Source organism: Buceros rhinoceros, unplaced genomic scaffold, assembly GCF_000710305.1.
Source record: "Buceros rhinoceros silvestris isolate BGI_N320 unplaced genomic scaffold, ASM71030v1 scaffold13133, whole genome shotgun sequence".
Lineage (NCBI taxonomy): Eukaryota > Metazoa > Chordata > Aves > Bucerotiformes > Bucerotidae > Buceros > Buceros rhinoceros.
Window position 1 is genome coordinate 2,136 of NW_010405440.1, and position 20,196 is coordinate 22,331.

The 20,196-nt window shown below is 46.5% G+C and overlaps 1 protein-coding gene across 1 annotated transcript in view; it reads left to right on the top strand.

Annotated features, from left to right (window-relative positions):
• Positions 1–2,470: 2,470 nt before the first annotated feature.
• NT5DC2 (5'-nucleotidase domain containing 2) overlaps positions 2,471–20,196 on the top strand; it is a gene marked incomplete at its 5' end in the record, with an annotated part of 20,771 nt that continues 3,045 nt past the window's right edge. The window contains 10 exons of the mRNA XM_010133738.1: positions 2,471–2,655; positions 3,428–3,502; positions 5,392–5,447; positions 7,195–7,288; positions 8,528–8,536; positions 10,920–11,048; positions 14,254–14,314; positions 14,966–15,068; positions 15,622–15,723; positions 17,508–17,589. Of these exons, the coding sequence (XP_010132040.1) occupies positions 2,471–2,655; positions 3,428–3,502; positions 5,392–5,447; positions 7,195–7,288; positions 8,528–8,536; positions 10,920–11,048; positions 14,254–14,314; positions 14,966–15,068; positions 15,622–15,723; positions 17,508–17,589 (896 nt within the window). The remainder of the gene's footprint in view (positions 2,656–3,427; positions 3,503–5,391; positions 5,448–7,194; positions 7,289–8,527; positions 8,537–10,919; positions 11,049–14,253; positions 14,315–14,965; positions 15,069–15,621; positions 15,724–17,507; positions 17,590–20,196) is intronic.

The following is a 20,196-nucleotide window of genomic DNA, read 5'->3' on the forward strand; positions in this document are numbered from 1 at the left end:
TGAGGCAATGGTGATAAAGCATTTTGGCTTGTGTGTGCATCTTTTTTTGGCCATTGTGAGGTGTGAAAGAATATTCTGTGTAAAAGTGACAAAATGTCTGAGTGGGGTAAAATGATCTGGACAGGAGTCTGTCAGAGAGCAGCAGAGAGGCTCTGTACCTTTGAGGCTGGCAGGGAGGAGTATGACTTCATCCAGTGGGTCTAACTGTAATTCATAAATCATACTGTGGCACAGTTCCTGCTTATGCGTCTGATCACAGATAAGACTTGATTCACAGACTTGAAGAATCTGAGATAGCCTGTCCTTCTTACAAAGTCATACCGCTCCCTTAGCTTTTCCTAATGGTAGTTTTGCAAAAGTTGTGGCTGGCATATGTTGTTGGATCTAGATGGGTCTCATCTCTTCTGTGAAAGGAGAGATGAGATTCAGACAATGGTATTTTGCGATGTTCTCAGACTTTCAAAATGTGTTGCCATAAAGCTGTTAGGAAATGGTGTATATTAGAAGAGCTTGACCTCTCTGTAGGGGTATGAGAGTAGCAAGTGGGGTACATTTGTTGTTAATAAAAAAAAAGAGAAGTGCTTTCATTGGAAGAGGAAAGCACTGCATCTTTGCACTGTGATTGCACTGTGATTGCACTGTGCTTTGATTAGGGTTATGGTGTTTCCCTTGTGAGGATGAAAACTAACACCCTGCAAATCCCAGTGTATGCTTAGAAAAAGATCTTCCCACAAGTGATCTGGATGGAGGTGAGGACAGGAAGTGGAGCTGTGTTTGTTTATGATGCAAAGACTGTTTATGATGAGAAGACGAAAGTTGTGATCATCTGAATCCTATTTATGTTTCCCATCTTCTAAAATCCCAGTGGAAATCACTCTGATTGCATCCGCTCTCTTCAGCCTCTTCCAGGAACTTTGCCACCAGCAGAGTCACTGAAAGAGAGCTCTTGTTCTGTCTCTGTAGCCAGTAAGTCAGCCCTCCTGCCTTAAAATACTGCTTGCTTTTCTAGTAATTCCTCTCTAGCTGATCTGCAGAACTGCATTTGAAGGCCAAAGAAAAGTGAATTAAGAGAGAGGGATGCGTACGTTTTATAATGCGTCTCTCCCCTGAAAAATTAATATTGTGATATATCCCATTTCTTTGGTCACCTCTTTCAATTAGTGTTCACAACTGTACTTTGGACTTCTGCCTAAATTCTCTAATCATTCCAGACAAAGCCTTTATTGGGAATGGCTGGTATCTCTTTTTAATAATATTTTTTTTTTTGTTCTAGATTCAGATGAAACTTGGTTTTATAGCAAGGAGGCACTAAAGAACCAGCACAGGGGTTCTTGCTAAAAAGCCAAAAGTTAAGGTAGGAAAGGGAAAAAAAAAAATCCTACCTGCTGATGCTGTGTAGGATCTGGAGAATGTCATTCAAAGAGACTATTACCCATCTTTGAGGAAGGGGAAAATGACTCCTTCCCCTCTCTGTCCCCCAGTGTGGATGTGACTAGGCAGTCTACCGCAGGGAACTATTTTTATTGCTGTTTCTCATCTTGCAGTGGACAGCTCTCATGGAGCGGGAGGGCTGGGGAGGGTCTATTCCTGTCTGTCCCACTGTAGTGCAGCTAAAGCTCTCTGCTCTGGAAAAGGCTGTACAGGTAGTTCAGCTGCTTGGTCTCTTAACCCCTATTTTCCCAGTTATCTGGGGAACAAAGTGTTACTCACAAGCATCTTGAACAGTAACCCTGTTTTGAAGTGACAAACCACACGCAGGGACTGAGCTGTTTCCAAAGCTGTTTATCAGAGGAAAGCAGATAACTTCTTGCTGTCAGCATTACGTGCTCCAAAAGTGTAGTTTAATGTGGGGTTTTTTTACATTTTGTAGTTGTTATACAAAACCTTGGTTTATCCTGTTCATTAATAATTAAAAAAAAAAAATTTAAATCCCTAACAGTAGCTGCAGGATTGCTCTGTGAAGTCTGGTGGCTTCTGTGTGAAACAGAAAATGCCAAAAGGCAAACCTCAGAATTTCTAATTTGAAGTAATCTAGATTTCTTGAAGAGGGGAGTTAGCCTGTTTGTTTTGCTCAGGTTTTAAGTGAGGGCCACATGTTTTTCTGGTGATATACTGCAGCTACCTTTCGTGTTGGTGAGCCTGTGGAAACTCCATCTGCTGTGAGCTACCAATTTGACACTTCAAAGTCAGTCTCGGGTCTGCTTTACTTCACTTAGGCCAGAGACCTGAGGACACTGGTTTGCAGCTTCCTGACACAAATGCTCAGTCTCACTGTGAAAGTGGTTAGTATCATCAACAGTCACAGCCAGACGGGGAGGATTGGATTACACGCAGCAGCCTTAGACAGCAGCACTGTGCTCCTTTGCTGCTGCTGTGTAGTACTTCCAGCTGCTGCCAGGTCCAGAACAAAAGTTTGATATTTCAGTGACCCTTCCAGTTTCTCTAACCTCTCCCCTTTTCCTTCTCTTAGATCTCCTTCCACCAGGGGTCTGCAATCTCCTCAACCCGGCGGCTATCTACGCTAACAATGAGATCAGCCTGGGAGATGTTGAGATATACGGCTTTGACTATGATTACACATTAGCACAGTATTCTAATTTACTACATTCTATGATTTTCAACACTGCCAGAGACATCCTAATAGAACAATTCAAGGTAATGATGTGCTAAGAAATTCCAGTCAATTAAGCTTGCTTACTGCTGTCTCTGCAACACCCCAGCCCTGCTTGCAAAATGCCACGTTGTGCACGTCTGTTACTTGATTTGTTGAGATAAATTCCATGTTTTCACAATCTTTGCGGAAAGTTTTGTCTATACCTGGAATTAATTTCCTTGAGACAGTTTATCATGCTTTACATTCCTTAGCTTTTTTAAGTATGGAGCAGGAACCTTAGTCTAGAAAGATCTGGTCTCTTTTACTTAACTGTGGAAATAATGCCTACAGAATTTATCCACAGGGTGGATAAATGAACCGTGGGCCGATGCTGCAGACATGCAGGACCAGACATGTCCAAGGTAATGTGGATGACGCTGTGTAGCATGTCCAGTAATGGACACCTTGTTTGCAATAGGTGACTGGTCTGTGCATTTTCTTCTCATCATTCTGTTTTTAGAGGGGCTCTGCAGTGCCGTTGCTTTGCCAAATATATGCACTGAATGGAGCTTACTGAAAGAGTCCTCACTTCCTGAGTGAATCTATTATGTCGCTTTCATGAGAGAAACTAGTTTTGGGGATCCTGCTCCTTTATAAATTTCTCCGTTCATGCACTTTCTTTGTTGATGGGACAAAATGAAGGGCACTTGTTCCTTGGACAGTTTATGTCTGGGGTGAGAGGACTGGTAGGGCTGAGCCAGCTCAGCAGGTGAAATCATTTTGTTGATAGCCAATGCTTATGCCTCTAATGATTGTCGCTCTTTGTCTTCCCAGTATCCAGAAGGGCTTGGGAAGTACGACTACATTCCAGGGTTTGCCATACGTGGACTTCACTATGATGTACAAAAGGTAAGCTGTACAAAGTTCACTCTCCTGGGTTTTGTCTTCCATTGTGTTGTTTTTAGTGACATTCTGTCACTCTTGCAATAACATCGATCGCCAAACTGTCAGTGAGTCCAGGCACCTGTGCGGGGGTTCTGCTTGCTTATCAGCCTTTCAAGGGAAAGGTGTCTTTTGTGTTTGCATGGCCTCTAGCAGAATGGGACATTCTAGCAAAGACCTCTGGTAAACAGCTTTGCCAATTTAAAGTCAGTTAATTCCGTGAGCTAATTAATAGAAAACTTAGCTTGTTTGTGTGATCATTTCTGTCTTTCAGGAAATTTAAACAACAAGCCTCAATCCTGCAACTACAAGTACTTGCCAGGAGCAGAGGCATTATGTCTTACTCCAATAATAGAAATTACTTGTCAGGAGAATGCTTTAGGAAGCCTTCCCCACCCCCTACCCCGGATAATAGGACTGCCTGGAAAAAGATCCAAGCTGCTTGAGATGCATGCTTCTGGGGGGCACAGGCAAGCAAAGTGCAAGCATTAGCTTTAACCCTTTTCAGTGCTTTGGACCCATTCCCTGAAAGCCTGATGCCCAGTGATGCCATGCCAGCTGCTGCAGCCAGGCAGTCACGTGGCAGCTCAGCAGAGAAAGTTGCTTCACTGTAGTAGCTTTTCTTATGTTGAGCTTTGAGCAAATTCAGGGAAGCAGGCTGGAGTTGTGCTGTTCTCCAGTGTTGGAAAAAAAAGAGAATTAAGAAAAAAACTATAGAGAGTTTTCTGTGTCTTTTGTCCTAACTGTGGTGCCAGCATGGCAGCAGACCCCTCATGCTTCTGACTGTACAAAGTAAGAAGTAGCTCTGTGAGAAACTGAAGTTCCTTTCTCTGTTTAAATCTGTGGCTGATATATCACAGAAACACCGAGGTCACTGGTCTAACCAAGCAAAGCACCCTTTGAGTGAGCAGAAGGTGAGAACTCTCTTTTTTCAGGATCAGAGTTTGCAAAACACATGAAACACTGGGTACTGCCTAAGCAAATCATTGAGCATATTTGCCTGCGCTCCTCACCAACTAGTGGGAGGTCTGCCCACGGTCTAACAAGCTGCACTGGTATGGTATCGTGATAAAGGAAAGTGCCTGAAGGTTGTGCATGCTCTGTGGAATCAGTTACTCTGCACTGTGGTAGAAACAGCACAAATAGTTTGATGCTGTGTCCTTATACAAATTGCAGAGTGGGTTTAGTGTGAGGCTGCTTTCTGCTTCCAGAGAAGTGACTTGTGTTACAGCTTCAGAATGGGTAGAGGAGAAGGAATGACTCACGAATAGGAGAGTGATAAAAAAAAATGCAAAGAAAAGTCTAATGTTACCAGCCTGGTCTGCTTGTGAACATCTTTGCTGAAATGTCTGTTGGGGAGGGGGAGGAGTGGTGGAGGGGAGAGCTCTTGTGTGAGGAAAATGACAGGGTCCAGCTGCACTCTAGCCCAAAATTTCCCCACTTAGTTCTGCTTAAGATAAATGTGATGAGAAATAGATCTCTTGTGCACACAAAGCTGTTTTGGAATGTGTGTGCTTTCGGAAGGGAGATGAGAAGAGAAACTGTGAGTCACAGAAACATTGTTCTCTCCATTTTTCAACTCCATCCCTGTCCACAAACTTTGGAGTGGTATTTGGAGAGTGGTATTTCAGCTCATAGAAAGATGATCTTTTGCCAGAGAGGCCAATAAAAAGTTACAGTATTAATAAGTATCTGTAAAAGTGGCTGGAGAGTAAGTGCAGCTTCAAGTACATAGATGTGGATGTTTATATTGTATTTTATTTTCTAAATGTCATTTGTGTGGAACTTGAAACTTAAATAAGGTTTCAGTGTAAACCTCCCCAATTCTAACAGTAAATATCTATCCCTTACCACAGAGCCTTCTCATGAAGATCGATGCTTTCCATTATGTCCAGCTGGGGACAGCATACAGGTCTGCCAGTTCTCAAAATCATTTTCTAAGTGCCCATATATGCAACGGTGGACTACTAAATCAGGGTGTATGTTCATGGCATGTGGGTTTTTTTCTTTTCTGAGCAGAGCACAGTCTTGTCTGGCTTATCCTGTTTGCGCTTGCTTCGAATGCTTACTTGGCATATGTTTCAGGGAGTTATTTTTCTCAAGCATTTCTAGCCAAGTGAGGGTGGGAAGACCTGGAGCGATTTGTAATGGTTAATAACGCATCTGGTCACGTACTCTCTGAGATGTCTGAGTTGCAGCTACAGCATGCCTGGGTTAACGTCTGTGAGCAAACAGTGCAACTAGGAAAGGACTCCTTCATGTGTGTCCCACATACAGGCCTGTCTTCTCCAGGCAGGAGTATATCCCAGCAAAGGTCTGCTGTGCCTTGTCACAAAGCTGAGAGGAGAGTCATCTGGATGTGCAACTAAAATCTTAAAGCAGTGCAGACATGTCAATAAAGTCAGGATGCATCAGAATCTGGGCTCAGCTTAAGGCCTAGGTTGTCCTCTTTTTGTTTCTCTGCTGTTGTTCTCCAAGGAGAGCTGGGTGTGCTTTGGAATAAGTGGCTGAAACAGCACAGAGCAAACTTTTCTCCAAAAAGTTGTGAGGCTGAGACAGGGAGAAAACCTTGCCCCAAGGCGGAGTGGAGTTCGTGTGTGAGAAGTAGTAATTCTTAGGTACCAGTAGCAAAGCTCGTGTAAATCTGTGTTGTATTTCCTGAGCATGGAAGCCAATGTTTTTTTGGTTTTTTTTCTTGAACTCTTCCCTTTTGCTGTTAAGCTTCAGTTACAGTAAACACTCTAAGAATATTAAAAAGGGAGTTTCATAATCGGAGAGAATTATCTTCTTAGAGTGCTAGCTTTGGGGGGTGGGGTGGAAGAGGGGTTTGGTATTATGCCATATTTCACTTCAGCTTCATAAAGAGATTTTTAGCAAAAACACATTTAAACTTTCATTCCCTAATGTCCTTTTGTACCTATCCTTCTTTGGAGTGTCCTTTTCCTAAACTACCGTTTGCTTTTGAGCAGAACTGAGGCAACTTTTAACTTCTCAGAGGCTGTACTGTGACTGAATAGGAAAGAAGAAAGGGAAAGTTGCTGACTGCTTGGGTAAACAGCCATCAAAAATTGTGCAAGAGGCAAAACCTGCATCAGTCAGATGATCTGATGTTCACAGACAGTACAGCTAATACAGCTTACATACAGTCACCTGTGGTGACAGTGTTTTGGGGGAAACCAGCCATCTCTGTGGAATGGTCTTAGTGAAGAACTTGTTTTGCTTAGGAAAACTGGACAGGAGGGAAATGTCATCTTCAGAAAGCTCTTTTCCTACACCTCAGTGATATACCTCGTGCAAACTACCTCTCCCAAACGAGTTACCCAGTGGTGCCAAAGTCAGGTCGTGGGGCCGATTTGGTGGGCCAGTCCTGTCAGCAGATGGACAGCACACAGAGGGAGGCCTCTGTCTGAACTCTGCTGGAATGTGGATAAAGCCCCTCAATTAACTTGAAGAAGCAAACAAGGTATCTGAAAAATGTCCCTGGAGAGGTTTTATGTGAATCTGAAGAAACCATGGAGCTGTCAGACTCTCCTTTGTGCAAGAGAAATGTGTGAGTTTTAGAAAGGAGCCTATTTGTCCTAACTTCTCTTTCTCTGCAGTTTGTAGCTCTGTGCAGACTGGTGATTATTGACAGACTGTTTCTGTTGGCTTGTGTCTAGAGGGCTCAAACCAGTGCCTGATGAAGAGGTAATCGAACTCTACGGCGGTACGCAGCACATCCCCCTGTACCAGATGAGTGACTTCTACGGCAAGGTATTGTAAGCCCTTTACTGCTGTGATGCAGCAGCTCTTATAGCAGCTAGGAAAACAAAGAGAATTGTGTGAGCGTGTAAACGACTCCAGCCTCCTTAGGACTCCAAAAGGCTGGTCCCTAGTGAGCTGCAGTGTGTGTTTTTCTTCTAGTGGGAATTTGCCCCAGAGGTTATTTAGCAGTTTAGCATGTGAACGCCATCTGCAAAGCTTTCCTAAACACCGGGGCAGTTGGCCTAGAACTGAATAGTTCTGGAGACTGATGATAGGGAGATGTTCCCTTCTTTTATCTAGGCCAAATCTAGCTCCCAAGCTACCAGGGCAGCCTGCGGTGATGGTGTTTGCAGTGAGCTGAGCGGGAGGGGTTATTTGTGCAGGGTGCTTGCAATACCTCTCTCTCTTTGGTTATGCGTAGGGGTTTTTTCTTCATGAAAGGGATCCCCCCTCCACACATTCTGTGGATATTCATAGGGTCAGTGCCCATGAGTGCGAGGGTTTGGGGGTTTTTTAAGCAGAAAAGCTTACTGTCAGAGTAAAGGATGAAAATTCTCTCTGTAGGAACTGTATAAATCCTTTGGTTGCCTGAACCAGAGGAAGTTAAGAGAAATTCTTCATTGAAGTGCGTAGTGTGGTGCAGTGGGCAAGCAGGGTCATTCACATCCCTTTTCCCCCAGCACTGCTTTGTTTTTTGCCTTTGTTAGTTCAGTTGCCTTAGGGGAAGCTGGAAGGAGAAGAGCAGGCTTCCTCTGACTCCACTTTGAGTCTGCTGTGTGAAGTCTCCAGCAAGGTCACTTTTTGATTTCTCTCTCTCTCTCAGGAACAATTAATCTGAGTGGTTGCTTTCTGGATAAGTATTCTCTGTTTATAGCTCAGTGTGGTTTCCAGCTTTGAAATAAGATGTGTCTGTTTTGAATTCGATATCTGTCTATAAACTGCACTTGATTAGCCTCCCTCTGTTCAACTCTCCTCACTCTTGGTAAACTTGAGATGATTTCACCTTTCTTTTTAAATAATTGTAAGCATGAAATGTGCTTCGAGTTGTGGCCTTTTGTAGGACTTTGTGAAGCTTTTCTCTGCTTCTTTGTACATACCAGGTGTTCTCTTCTCCCCAGTAGTATACTGAAAAATTCAGTGTAACATTTTTCCACAGAAGTGGGAATAACAGGTTATTCTTTGCAAAGAGCAGAGTCTCCTCTCCTAATAATGTAATGAACTCCATAAACTAATAGGTGGATCCCAAAGAGTACGAAAGTATGTACAACTAATGACATTTGCATGCAGTAATGTCTGCTCAGCCTGTGCCTCTGACACCTCAGTGGGAAAGCACCTGGGTTAGGATGACTGCTGGTGTGAACAGGGGCAGTGCAATTGGTGTGGAGTGAGGCTTTAGCAGGGTTCTTTGACCTTGTCCTCTTTAGTCTGCTGTGCTGGTATTGCTACCTGTATGGGTAACGAGAAGGTCTGCCAGGTCAGTGATTCCAGACAAGGCATAAGACAAGTCGGACTCATGTAGCGGAAGTGTGTAAATATTCCCCGCTTAAGGGTTTTCTTGATCCGCTTGGCAGGAGTGCATGGACAGCTACCAGCATCTCAACACCTGCAGTAGCTGGTCACAGATCTTGCCCAATGGCACTAGAGTGGCTTTTGCTGGGAGGGTTAGTGCTGTCCTATAATGAAAGTGGGAAACTTAGAGCTGTTGTCGAAAAAGCATAGGTAGCATTCTTTCTAAAACTACAGTCCAGTTTTCATCCTGACTTGTGTCAATATGTCTGCTGGTTGAGGCCACTAAATGTTGTGGGGGAAGGCTTTACTTGCCTTGTAGGCTGCTGGCATGAGGTACAAAAATGGAATCACAGTTGACTGCCTACGAGGTAAGACTTTGTTGTTAACTGTCTCCGTAAGGTCTTGGTGGGACAGATCATTGCTCTGCTAAATCTCATACCTAGTGATTTCAGTAGGAACTGCCTGTCTGTGTCCCTCTTGCTTCTTTCCCAGAATCCGTGAACAGGAAAAAAAGGAGGCAGCTGTTGCAGGAAATTTTGGGTTTGTTCATGGAGAAATGTTCCCTTAGCAACCACACGTCAAGATGGACAAAAGTCTGCTGAGAGGATTCAGCAAGTATTGCTAAGCAGCACCATCGTGTGCAACGTGCGGCCTAGACCAGAGGGTGTTCTTTGTGTTCTCTTCTCTGTAGGTCAAGTTGTCCTGTGCTGGCTGGCTGGCTGGATAGAAATTGTGTAACCCTCTGCACACCAACTAGGCTTTTGTCGCAGCATTTTTTGGTAACAGCCTTCAGACAAAATGCTGTTTGTTATTCCTTTACCCTTTTGCATCTTCTTCTTTGACCCCGGTTTGTGTTGTTCCAAGATTGCCTTTAGATACTGCAGCAAACAGAGGGCTAGTCTCTTGTTCTACCCTTACAAGACTAGTCTAAATGGGTGATGTTACTGTGGTTACATCCTGGCGTGACAGTGGCATGTGTTCGTTATTAGGCAGCGTGTGCCCTCTGTGAGCTTCACCGTGTGTACCTGCTGTGATCTTTTGGGTGCTGCTTTAGTGGCTGCCTTTCACGTAGCTATAATAAATGCCTCCTGATGTGGACCGGTATTATCCTAGAGAGCTGCAACTTTGCAGCTGTCAGTCATGGATTGCTCAAAGGTCATAGGAGGCAACTGGATTGCCAGGGCACCTCTGGTCAATGTTCATTGAGAGGTTTGTGCACTTCCCAAACTGCTTTTCATGTACGAGACCTTAGTAACTGTCCCCTTGGCTGAACTGGCACTTCAGCAGTGGAAGATGAAAAAGTTGATTCCAGCTTTAGCTTACCAGTGAGACTCACCCTAGTGCTCTGCAGGTGGTACATATTGGATAAACAAGTTTTATTTTATTGGAAGGCCTTTCTGGAGTCAGAGGTGTCTGTTGACCTGCTGGTAAGTTTGTGATTGATAAGCAACAAAAATAGCAAATGCGTGGGAGAGCTACAGCCTTGCCTGATGCAAGGTGAGAATTTAGTTGTCCATTTCCACTTGACTGCTGGGTGGGTTGAAGTTCTTCTTTGTGCCCACTCCAGTTTTCCGTAGTGACTCAAGGGCAGGCAGGCATTGACAAAATGCTCGTTGGAATGATTCTTGCAGTGCTGTGTGAAACCCCACGGGAATGTGGTTAGGGCAGCTTTGGTGCCCGTGTGCCCAGCAGCCTGGTTTAGGTGAGCAGTGGGGCACCTCCCGTAAGGACCACAGCCGCCTCTGCAGCACCTGTGGTAGTGCCAGGGGGTGGTAATGCCAGGCCAGGCAGGAAGCAGAGGGCATGGGGCTGAAATAAGAGTTAGTCTATAGGACTGATCCCCTGCTTCCTCTACTTTTACCCCATGGTCCTAAGGACGCTGGGTTTGTTCAATGACTTCAGTGAAGGTGAAGCTTCTGCTTTGTCAAGTGTTAATGCATTAGGTTAGCATTTTGGATGAGAAGAGAGGGCTACCTGCTGAGTGACTGGGACTTTCCACATCAGTGTTTTTGTTAGCTTGGAATGTCTTCCAGATGGTACTGGGTGATAGGAGAGAGTTTGTTTGGCTTTTTTTTTTTTTTTTTTACAGTATTTTTGTTTAATGTGTCTCCTTCACTTTTTTGCTTTCCAGGGTCCATCACTTAAGCAATTTATGGACATTTTTTCTCTGCCTGAAATGACGCTGCTCTCTTCAGTGATTGATTACTTTATAACTCACGGCATTGAGTTTGACCAGGTGCATCTTTACAAGGATATATCTGTAAGTAAAATATCGACTGCCCCATAGCTCATACCACATCAGAACTGTGAGCTCTTTGGCTTGTTAGCACTGGTGAGCTGTGCAGCCAAGGGGCTGTTGGTGAGTAGCCCAGTCTGACAGCACTGTTGCCCCTTTAGATCAAACCATTACCAGGGAATGTTCAAAGCTGTGTTTTCAGAACGTGTTAGGTGCTGGGTGCAGCACGTGTCTGTGCTGCAGAGTTGGTGTTGCTGTACATTATCTCTTGCAGGAGTGCCTAAGCTGGTTAGGTTGAAGGTCCTGCTGTGGGAAATATGTCACGAAGCTTGTGTAAATGTTTTCTGGTTCTGCAGACTTTTAATACTCTGTGTTTTCCTGTTAATATCTCATTTCTCAAAGAGGCTTGGTCTGACCATGTACCAAACAATTTGCTTTATACAGCGATTGCTGTGAAACACCTGCCCTTCCCTGCTCTGATAATCCACCCCTTCCCTTGGCAGCTACAGAGCAGTCTGATCCTTTTGGGGTGTTTTCCAGTGGGTGACCATACCTTTCAAGAGCTGCTTACTCCAACCTGCTAACTGTGCCCTCCAGCTTCCCTCTTGGCATTTGAAAGGGCTTGGAGGGATTATCAGCATGTTTGTCTCTTAGTTAATGCTGTAGGCAAGATGTGAGTGCTTGAGATTGCTGCCTTGGGTCACTTGTGTTGACAGAGGATGCATCTTCGCTGGTAGCCAAGCCTTGTTGCATGCCTTTTTCCATAGAGAGTGGTTTTTGATTTGTCCCTTGGAGTAATCTTATGCTCATCCTCTGGTAGCAGTCTGCACATACACTGTTCGGTCTTGTGAGGGAAACAGAACTCCACATGTGTGCTGCTGCTTTTGTGATAAAAATCCACCCTGTCAGCCTTGCTGCAGCTGAGGATTACAGTCAGTTTTTCTGACCTTCTGTTAGTGCATGATAAGACCATGACAACCAGTTTCCTGCAAGACCTTAACATGTTTCTAGGGTGTTGTTGTAGTTATTTTCACTCATGGGATGGGGAAAATGGGAAAAGGGGATACAGCTGACTCCTGAGGTCTTTGGTCAACAGTGTCTTCTGAAGCTCCTTTTGAGTTCCAAATAGATGTGTTCTAACTGAAATCTTGAGAGCCGCTGGGTGGTCGTCACAGCCTAGTACATACTCTATACAGGGCAAATGGTGCGCTCAAGGCCTAAAACTCCTGAGTGCTCTTCCTGGCATTTGTCTGTGCATCCTGAGGGATGTGGTCCTTCCTGAGGAGTGACTGAGGCAGACAGAGAAGAGAGCTCCAACAGAAAATCTGTGCCAGTGCCTGAAACCTGTACTGAAAAGTTGGGGACTCTCCTGTGCTCTTACTTGAAGACTTCTTGCTTTTTTCTGTACAATGAGGATAATGAAATATTTTTGCAAACCTTGTCCCTTTGCAGTACTTGAGTGCAAGTGCAAAGGTTTGTGGACTTGAGCACAGAGGTCCTTCTGTACCGACAGAAGGGTGTCTGAGAGGACTTCATAGCCCCAGCTGTCATCACAAGACCGGCTCACAGTGGGTTAGGACGTGTCCAAACCTGACACTCTTCTGTAGTTCTTAGTGGAAATCTTGATTGCTGCGCTGTGTCTTCGGGAGCAGGTCAAGTGCTACAGACGCCACACTGAGTCAGGAAGGGCTGACCCTGAGGCAATGGTGAAGGCTGAAGCTCTAAACCAAATAGTCCCGTCGCACCAGTTTGGTTGCTTTGGATTTGAGAGTAAGAAGTACAATTTACCCTGCTTTCCTTTGGAGGAGTTTTTGAGACCTGTTTGATACCTCCCCAGGCTACCAAGATTTTACCTGCAGGAGCCTTATAGTTCTTCCCTTTTTCACCTCACCCCGCCGTCTCCCCTCCCCACTTCTTATGCTTCTTTTGCTTTGGGGTACAGGAGTTTAGGAAAGGAACACTGGAACCTCTGCTCTGCGAAGGAAGTTTTGACACGAATCCAAAGCATTGCTTGCTTTTACTGCCAGAGCTGGTCAACCAAAAGTTGTTTTCTCGTTAGAGCTCTTCCTTTTCGGTGTCTTTCCAATAAGGCAGTCTCTTAGTGAATGAGATGTGACCTCTGCCTTTTTACCATTCAAATCCCCATAGTGGACGGAGACTGCTAAACCTCTGTTTTGAAGAGGTAACACCTCCTCCTTCGTTGTTCCCCCATTGAAATTAGAATTGAGAAATTATTTTTGGAGTGACTAGCAGGATTTGCCAGCACTGCTGTGAGACCAGGTGACCGTGTGGTGCTGTGTGTAAGTGTCACTGTAACTATGTTGGTGGTAAGTGTAGAGATCCCGCCTGAAAGGGCAACTCCCAAAGGCGCAAATGTGGTGTAACAGGAACTTAAGGGTCCTGGGGAAAAGGAGCATTTGTTTACCTCTATAACTGTCAGGGATGAAAACAGTACCGTTTAAACAAGCATTTGCTCTGGAAATGGTTTTGTATATGTGGCACATCTCATTGGATGGAGACTTAGAAAGAATCTCAGTTAGGTATGTCCAAAAATGTGTTGCTTCTTGGCCTCTGGCCTGAAAAATAGAAGATATTTGGATGCCCTCAACAACATCTGTTTTAACTTGCCTCCCTACTGAAAAATGGGTAGCTCTGTTTTGGAAAAAAACCCTCACCCTCTTAGTGGAAGCTTCTACTCTGCCTGTGCGCATTGGCCGTGGGGGGTGGGAGTTGTAGCCCTCCTTGTCTTGTGGGGAGCTTTTTGGAGTCACAGATGCCCACCTCTGCTGCTGTTCATCTCAGCCACGCTCCCATCCTTCGGGTCGCATTTGGCAGAGCTTCCACAGTCAAAGGGAGGAAGAAAAGCCAGACAGCGTCTGGCCAGTACAATTTTGGGGTTGTGAATGGTTTTGGAGTTGCACAGTCTAGATTGCCTTGGTAACAGTGTGCTAACACGTGCAGGTTTCCTGGAGCAGGAAGTTGTGCTCTCGTGGATAGGTTTTGAGGGTTCTTTTCCCCTTGCTCTGCATCAGCTGGTCTTTTTGGCGTGTTGGTGAGCCTTGGCGTACAAGGTCCTCTGCTTAGCGTTAACGTAACTGTTGTTCATTCAGCAAGAAGAGGGGATGTGTCCTTACACCATTGATTCTCAGTGGTGGCAGTAGGTCTGCCTGCTGGGAAACTGGAATGCCATATGTGAACCTGAAACTTTTTTCCTTGCTTTTTTCTTTAGGATGCTATTAGAGATGTACATGTGAAAGGAGTGATGTACAAATGGATCGAAAAAGATATGGGTGAGTTAAATAGAGCTCTGGTGCCAAATCCGTTTTGTCGTGTCTCGTACTATGTGGCATTCATTCTGATGACTGAGTAGGCCCTACACGCAGTCACAGGAGTCAGGGGGGCACAAAACGTAATGAAATATTTGATTGTGGCATGGCTAAAGGTGGCTGAGGGATAGAGTGGCATTAAGAACCAGGTGGTATTTAGGGTCGGGTGGAGGATGTACTTTAGTGGAGGAAATGGCTACCTCATTGCTTGTGTTTCTGGTTTGCTTCAACTTGTAAGAGAGGGATGATGGTCCTTGGCATGACGTGAACATGCAAAGGCACCATCTGGGAAGACTTCTTGGTCGTTCAGGGGAAAGAAAGCTCCCGGTAGCATCATGACCTGAAGTGGCTGTGCCTGTCCCTTGCGATGGTTTGTTTTGCCAGCCTTTTCAGTTCCTCGGTCTTTCTCTTCCCTCTAGGTGGGACTGATGAGGCTGAGGAAGGCCATTTTGTCACCACGGTAGTTCACTACCTGCCTACCTGAGGTGGTTCAAACTCAGGCCTTTTGCATCCCTAGTGGTCTATGGGCTAGGCTTGGTTTTGTTGTTAAAGAAATGTGGTCATGGCTTATGCCACAAGTTTTTGGCTGATGCTGTCTGTTTTATTCCGATACAGAAAAGTATATTCTGCATGGGGATGAAATCTACGCTGTGCTAAACCGACTGGTGAACCACAAGAAGAAGCTCTTCCTCATCACAAACAGTCCCTTTAGCTTTGTGTGAGTAGCATTACTGCACATTCATGGGTCACCACAGCACAGCGAGTGCAGGGCGGTCTGTCGTGCGAGCGTGTGAAACTTGTGTGCTAGAGGTTTTTGTGACCACAGTCACATGAGTGCTCGCTGGGCAGTGGCTGTGGAGAGTGTTGCACCCCACAGCTCTCTCTACCACATCAACTCTCACTTTTTGAAAAAAGATAGAAGGCTGTGGCTGGCCGCACCTCATCGACTCTCACTTTTTGAAGAAGATACGAGGATGTGGCTGGCCACAGCATTACAGAGCTGCTTCTTTGGATTACCTCTACCAGCTTTTGCTGCATCACAGACTCTGCTGGACTTCCTCTGGTACAGGAGAAAGGGTGGGACAGCTTGAAACAGCCAAAGTGCTGCGTCAACACTCCGGGCAATGAGACACCTTTGGGGCATTCACAAATCTCTGCATTCCTCTCTGTTACTGAAAGGAGAGTAAATTTAGGACAGACTGTTGTAAAGACGCAGTGTTGGGTGAAAAGGAGTACTGGATCTGTTAACTTTTCTGTTCCTCTGCCCTTAGGGACAAAGGAATGAAACACATGGTTGGCAAGAACTGGCGGGACTTATTCGACATGGTCATTGTGCAAGCTGACAAGCCCAACTTCTTCACCGATCGGCGGAAGTACGTGTGCCGGGGCCAGGCTGCACGGCTGCATGCGGGCCTGAGGTTCTGGGTGCCCTGCCCTGCAGTCAGCAGCTCCTCTTGCCTTCCCAAAGAGTACTGGTTTTCTAAGCACAATCTAGGTGGGCATCCCACCTGCTGCTGCCCCCTCAGATACTCTCCGAGGAGATGAAAACTGACCAGTCTGGGAATAAGTGGATGGAATGGGTAGTGCCAGGCAGAACGCACATTTCTAAAACTGGCTCAAACTAAGCCTCGTTAGCGTTGTCACCGTCCGGGCTTAACTTAGATTTTTAGAGGCAATAATGTATTTAAACCTTTAGAAAGAAAAGAGGAGTGGAGTGCTGTGTCTGAGAGCTGGCCGTTTCTTGGCTCTAGATCTTGAGAGTGTGCCAAAATCTTTCCTTTTCCTGTTCTTCACAGCAAATATCTGTGTGGTTTGGATTTTTTGGTTTGGTTTTTCTTTTTTTTAGTTATGGATACATGCCATTGGCAGCTCTGGAAGCCTTTGTACGTGGCAGCTGGGTTTTGTGGTCAGTTAGAAACTGCCAAGGGACTGGCTGATAGGCAGGCTGCTGTCCTCCCTTTGCTCTTTGGATTATTGGGTTTGGGAACTCATGTCTGCTTTGCCTTGACGTATGACTGACGAGGAGTTACTGCCCTTGAGGGAGAAGTCTATTCTTTCCTCTTTACGTATTTTCTTCCTCTGTTTCCCAGGCCACTAGCATAACAGGAGTGAATCTATGAAATGGCTTTATAAGCTGTGCTGACCTCATAAAGATTTTTTTTTCATGGGATGTGGGTAGAGTGTCTCACAGATGCAGGCTTGAGCTGTGATGATCTGGCCCTCTAGGAGATAAAACCTTATGGCCACATGATGCCTAAGGTCCACCCATGTAATGGGTCAGTGGAATGACATGGCACATCCAAGGTGAGGGGAACCTTCTGATGGTGAGCTGTAGTGAACTGTGAAGCCTTTTCTGTGAGGGAAAATGCAGGTGTGCACTGGAGACCACTCATGGTTGAGGAGCCCCTTCTGTGGGTAGGCTCTTCAACACCTTGTGTGAGTTTGTGGTGGGAGGCTGGATTCCTTCTGCCCTCAGGCAGCTCAGGATCATACAATACTTCTGGATGAGATTGTACTTGACTTGCAGCTTCCTACCGGAGCTCACAGTTTGGAACTCCTATCACAAGAGGGAGCAATGTCCCCATCGAGCATGAATGTTCATGGGGGTCAAGTAACTTAAGCCTTGTTTTACTGCTTCTGTGCCAGTGGAAGGTAACCAGACCAGCCCTTAGGAACAACTAAGGAGCCGGCTTAGGTCAGCTGCTGAGATCAGCGTGGAGGCCACTCTCCACCCGCTCTGCAGACTGCTTTATCCTATTAAGACATTCCATGGTCTCTGCTGTGCTGGGGCGTAGCCAGGCCGGAACAGCACACAAAGTGTTTCATGGCAAAACCACCTTGGCCTTAGCATTTCAGAGGGAGTCTGTGTTATTTTTTTCTTTCCTCTTCTCTGTATCTGAAAAGCAAGAAGAGTTTTTAGGGATGTTGGCGTGAAGTGGTTACAGTCAATGGGAGCATTTTGAAAAGGTGTTTCCCTCTCGCACTTTCTCTTCCCCTGAGAAAATAGTACAGAAGGCCCAGAAGGTCACCTCTCATGTAGAGCTTTTATTATGAGTTGTTACATAGGTAAACAAGTTTTCCTATTCAAATGCTGTGGTTGCTGGGTAACAATCACCAAAAATCAAAAGAAGTTGATGTCTCCCCTCTCTTTTTCCAGACCTTTTCGAAAACTGGATGATAAAGGTTCACTGCAGTGGGACAAAATAAACCAGCTGGAGAAAGGAAAGATCTACAAAGAGGTAAAGCAAATAGGTGCCTACGGGGTATGAAGCAACAGTCTGAAATGATGGGGACTTACAAAACACCTGCAGTTTCGGAAGTCACTGGAAAAGCCCAGAAGTCACTGGAAAACAGGAAAATCTGCTTAGTCAGGGTGTGAGAAAATGATGGGTTTTTCTGTAAGTCACTTGCAAATGTTTGATGTTTTAAAAATGAAAAATGGAAGCCCTTCAAAAGGGCTGCTGTGATAGCTAGGGGCCACGTGTACACGCTCTAGGCTGCGTGCGGCGCTGGCTGGTGGCAGCAAGGGGTGCCCTCTGGCCACGTGCAGGGAGCTCTTGCTGGCCCAGGAGGACACTGTCCCCCCAGATGCTTCCAGCATGGCTCTTGGCGTCCTGCCTTGTGATCTGTGTGCCTCTGAAAAGTCCTTTGGCTTCTGCTGGGATGGAAGCGTGAGACTAAAGAGACTTCTCCTATATCAGAAAGCCCTGCCAAGGACTGCGTTGCCTGTCAGCACGTGATTAAACCAGCCTCTGAGAATGGTGGGAGATGCTTCACTCCACGTGTGGAAAAGGCTGCTCTGCCGGCAGTCACAGCTCTCTGTGGTTGCAGGAGGCAGAGCTGAAATGAGGTGTAACAGAGCTGCCAGGTAGGACAACTCTGTCTGCAGCTCTGAAACAGTTTCCTGCCCCACTCAGTGTAGGTGGCGCTGCAGAAAGGTGCATCACGGTGGTGATGTATTCCAGCCAGCTCAGCTGGACATGGCATTAGAAATGGAGGGACAGGAACAGGCAGAGCAGGGCTTGACTTAGGGTGCTGGGTGCTTGCCCTTCTGCCCAGGAGGACCTGTGCTGAGCTCTCTCTGCCAGGCTGAGTGTGTCCATGCTGCTGCCCTGTGTGTGTGAGAAGGGGTGGTAGGGAAACATCCTCTGTGCATGTGGCAGGGGTCAGTGAATGCCCCCTACCTCAGTGTCCAACAGAACCTTTATCCTAGGAGCTCTGTTCTGACATTGTCCGGCGTGGCAGATATAGTGCAGTTTTCTCCTGGCTCTTCTGGAGTCCTGGTCCTGGAACTCTTGTCCTGGAGGGGCTCCCAAGAGTGTGGTAGTTCAGGGTAAGAAGGTAAAGCTCCCTGCCATCTGATGTGTATGCAGAGATCTTCCACACCTCACTCCAAACTGTCCTCCACAAGGCTGGAAAGGGTGGACTTGTGGAGGAGGGAACAGAGAAACAAGGGTGATCAAACCGGGTAGAAAGCTTGGCTGATGTCTCTCTTCGCTTCCTGAAGAACAAGCATGGCTAAGGGACGGACTGTTACTCTGGTGAACTTGCTGCCTTGGGGTGTTCTCCTTGCAGCTGGTTTGTCCCCAGAGAACAAGTTGCCTCTGGCTTTAGGACAGTTTGTTCTTGGTTATGTGAGCTGTCTGATCCCACGGGAAGAAACTGTTAGTGAGATCGCGGTCAAGTAGCTGGGACCTGACCTGTGGTAGGAAAGTAGGTCGTGTACTGCAGTAGTGCTGTTGGGAAGCCTCTGGCCTGTCTGGTGGGTCTGTCAAAGTGCTCTGCTAGTGTCCACTCCTCTGCCAAGAGCTAGAAGCTGGGAATATGCAAGCAGAGCTCATACAAAGTCTCTCTCTCTCCCATGAGAAAACTTTTCCAATGGGTTAGCGGCTCCGGAGGGAGAAAAGGTGCACCTCAGCCATGGGGTTTATTGCTGGATTAAATCCTGCTCTTGACCACCTATATCTTGTGACCACAGGTTGCTCACCCAAGTGAACGGTGCGGTGAGGAAGGGAAAAGAAGAGGCAGGAAGGAGGAGTGGGTAGGATTTTGGGCTCCTCTCTGGTTGTCCCACACCATGACATTCATCAGACTGCATCGAGGTCGTTGACTAACTGTGGTTCTTGGGATGTGGCAGAGTGTGCATCCTGGTTGCAGCCCACCCTGTCCCCAGCATTTCTGGTTTCTTAGAGTGCCACTACATGCTGCTTTCTGGCAAGCGTTAGTGGCCATGGACTTTGTGCCTGTGATATTGCTAGAGGCCTCTGAGCTGACTTGTTTCTGTCCCCTGAAGCACAGCTGCATGGTGGCTGCACTATGGGTATCTCGTACGAACAGGACCTCCGGGACTGATGTTGGGCTCTGGGGATTGGGAAGTTCAAGCGATGGCTCTCTGGTTCCTCCTGCCTGATAGATGATGTGGTGTTTTCTGTTTGTGTCACTTGGGTACTCCCATCCCTCCCTCAGTCTGCAGTCTCGGGAGGGGAAGAGAACAGCCAGCTCCCAGAGAGCATGCCACAGGTCTGTGGCTCTGTGGAGGTCCAGGTGCAAGTTTCCTGCTTGTCAGAGATGACTGGAGCACAGGAAAAGGACCGTCCTCCTCCCAGGGCTGTGGTCCATTTCCCTGCTCTGCCAGCGCCCTCCTGAGCAACTTTCAAGCGAGCAGCAACAATGTCATGTCCATGAAAGGCAGCGGCCGGCCTGGCCCGGTGTGTCCGTGCCGCTGAGGGAAGTCAGCACAGCTGCAGTGGTGCTGCAGCAGCAGGAGGCCCAGCACGCTGCTGCCGGCACCCTCGGCAGAGCATACGGCAGGGGGGCCGCCGCCGGGGTGCCCGGGGCCAGCCGCC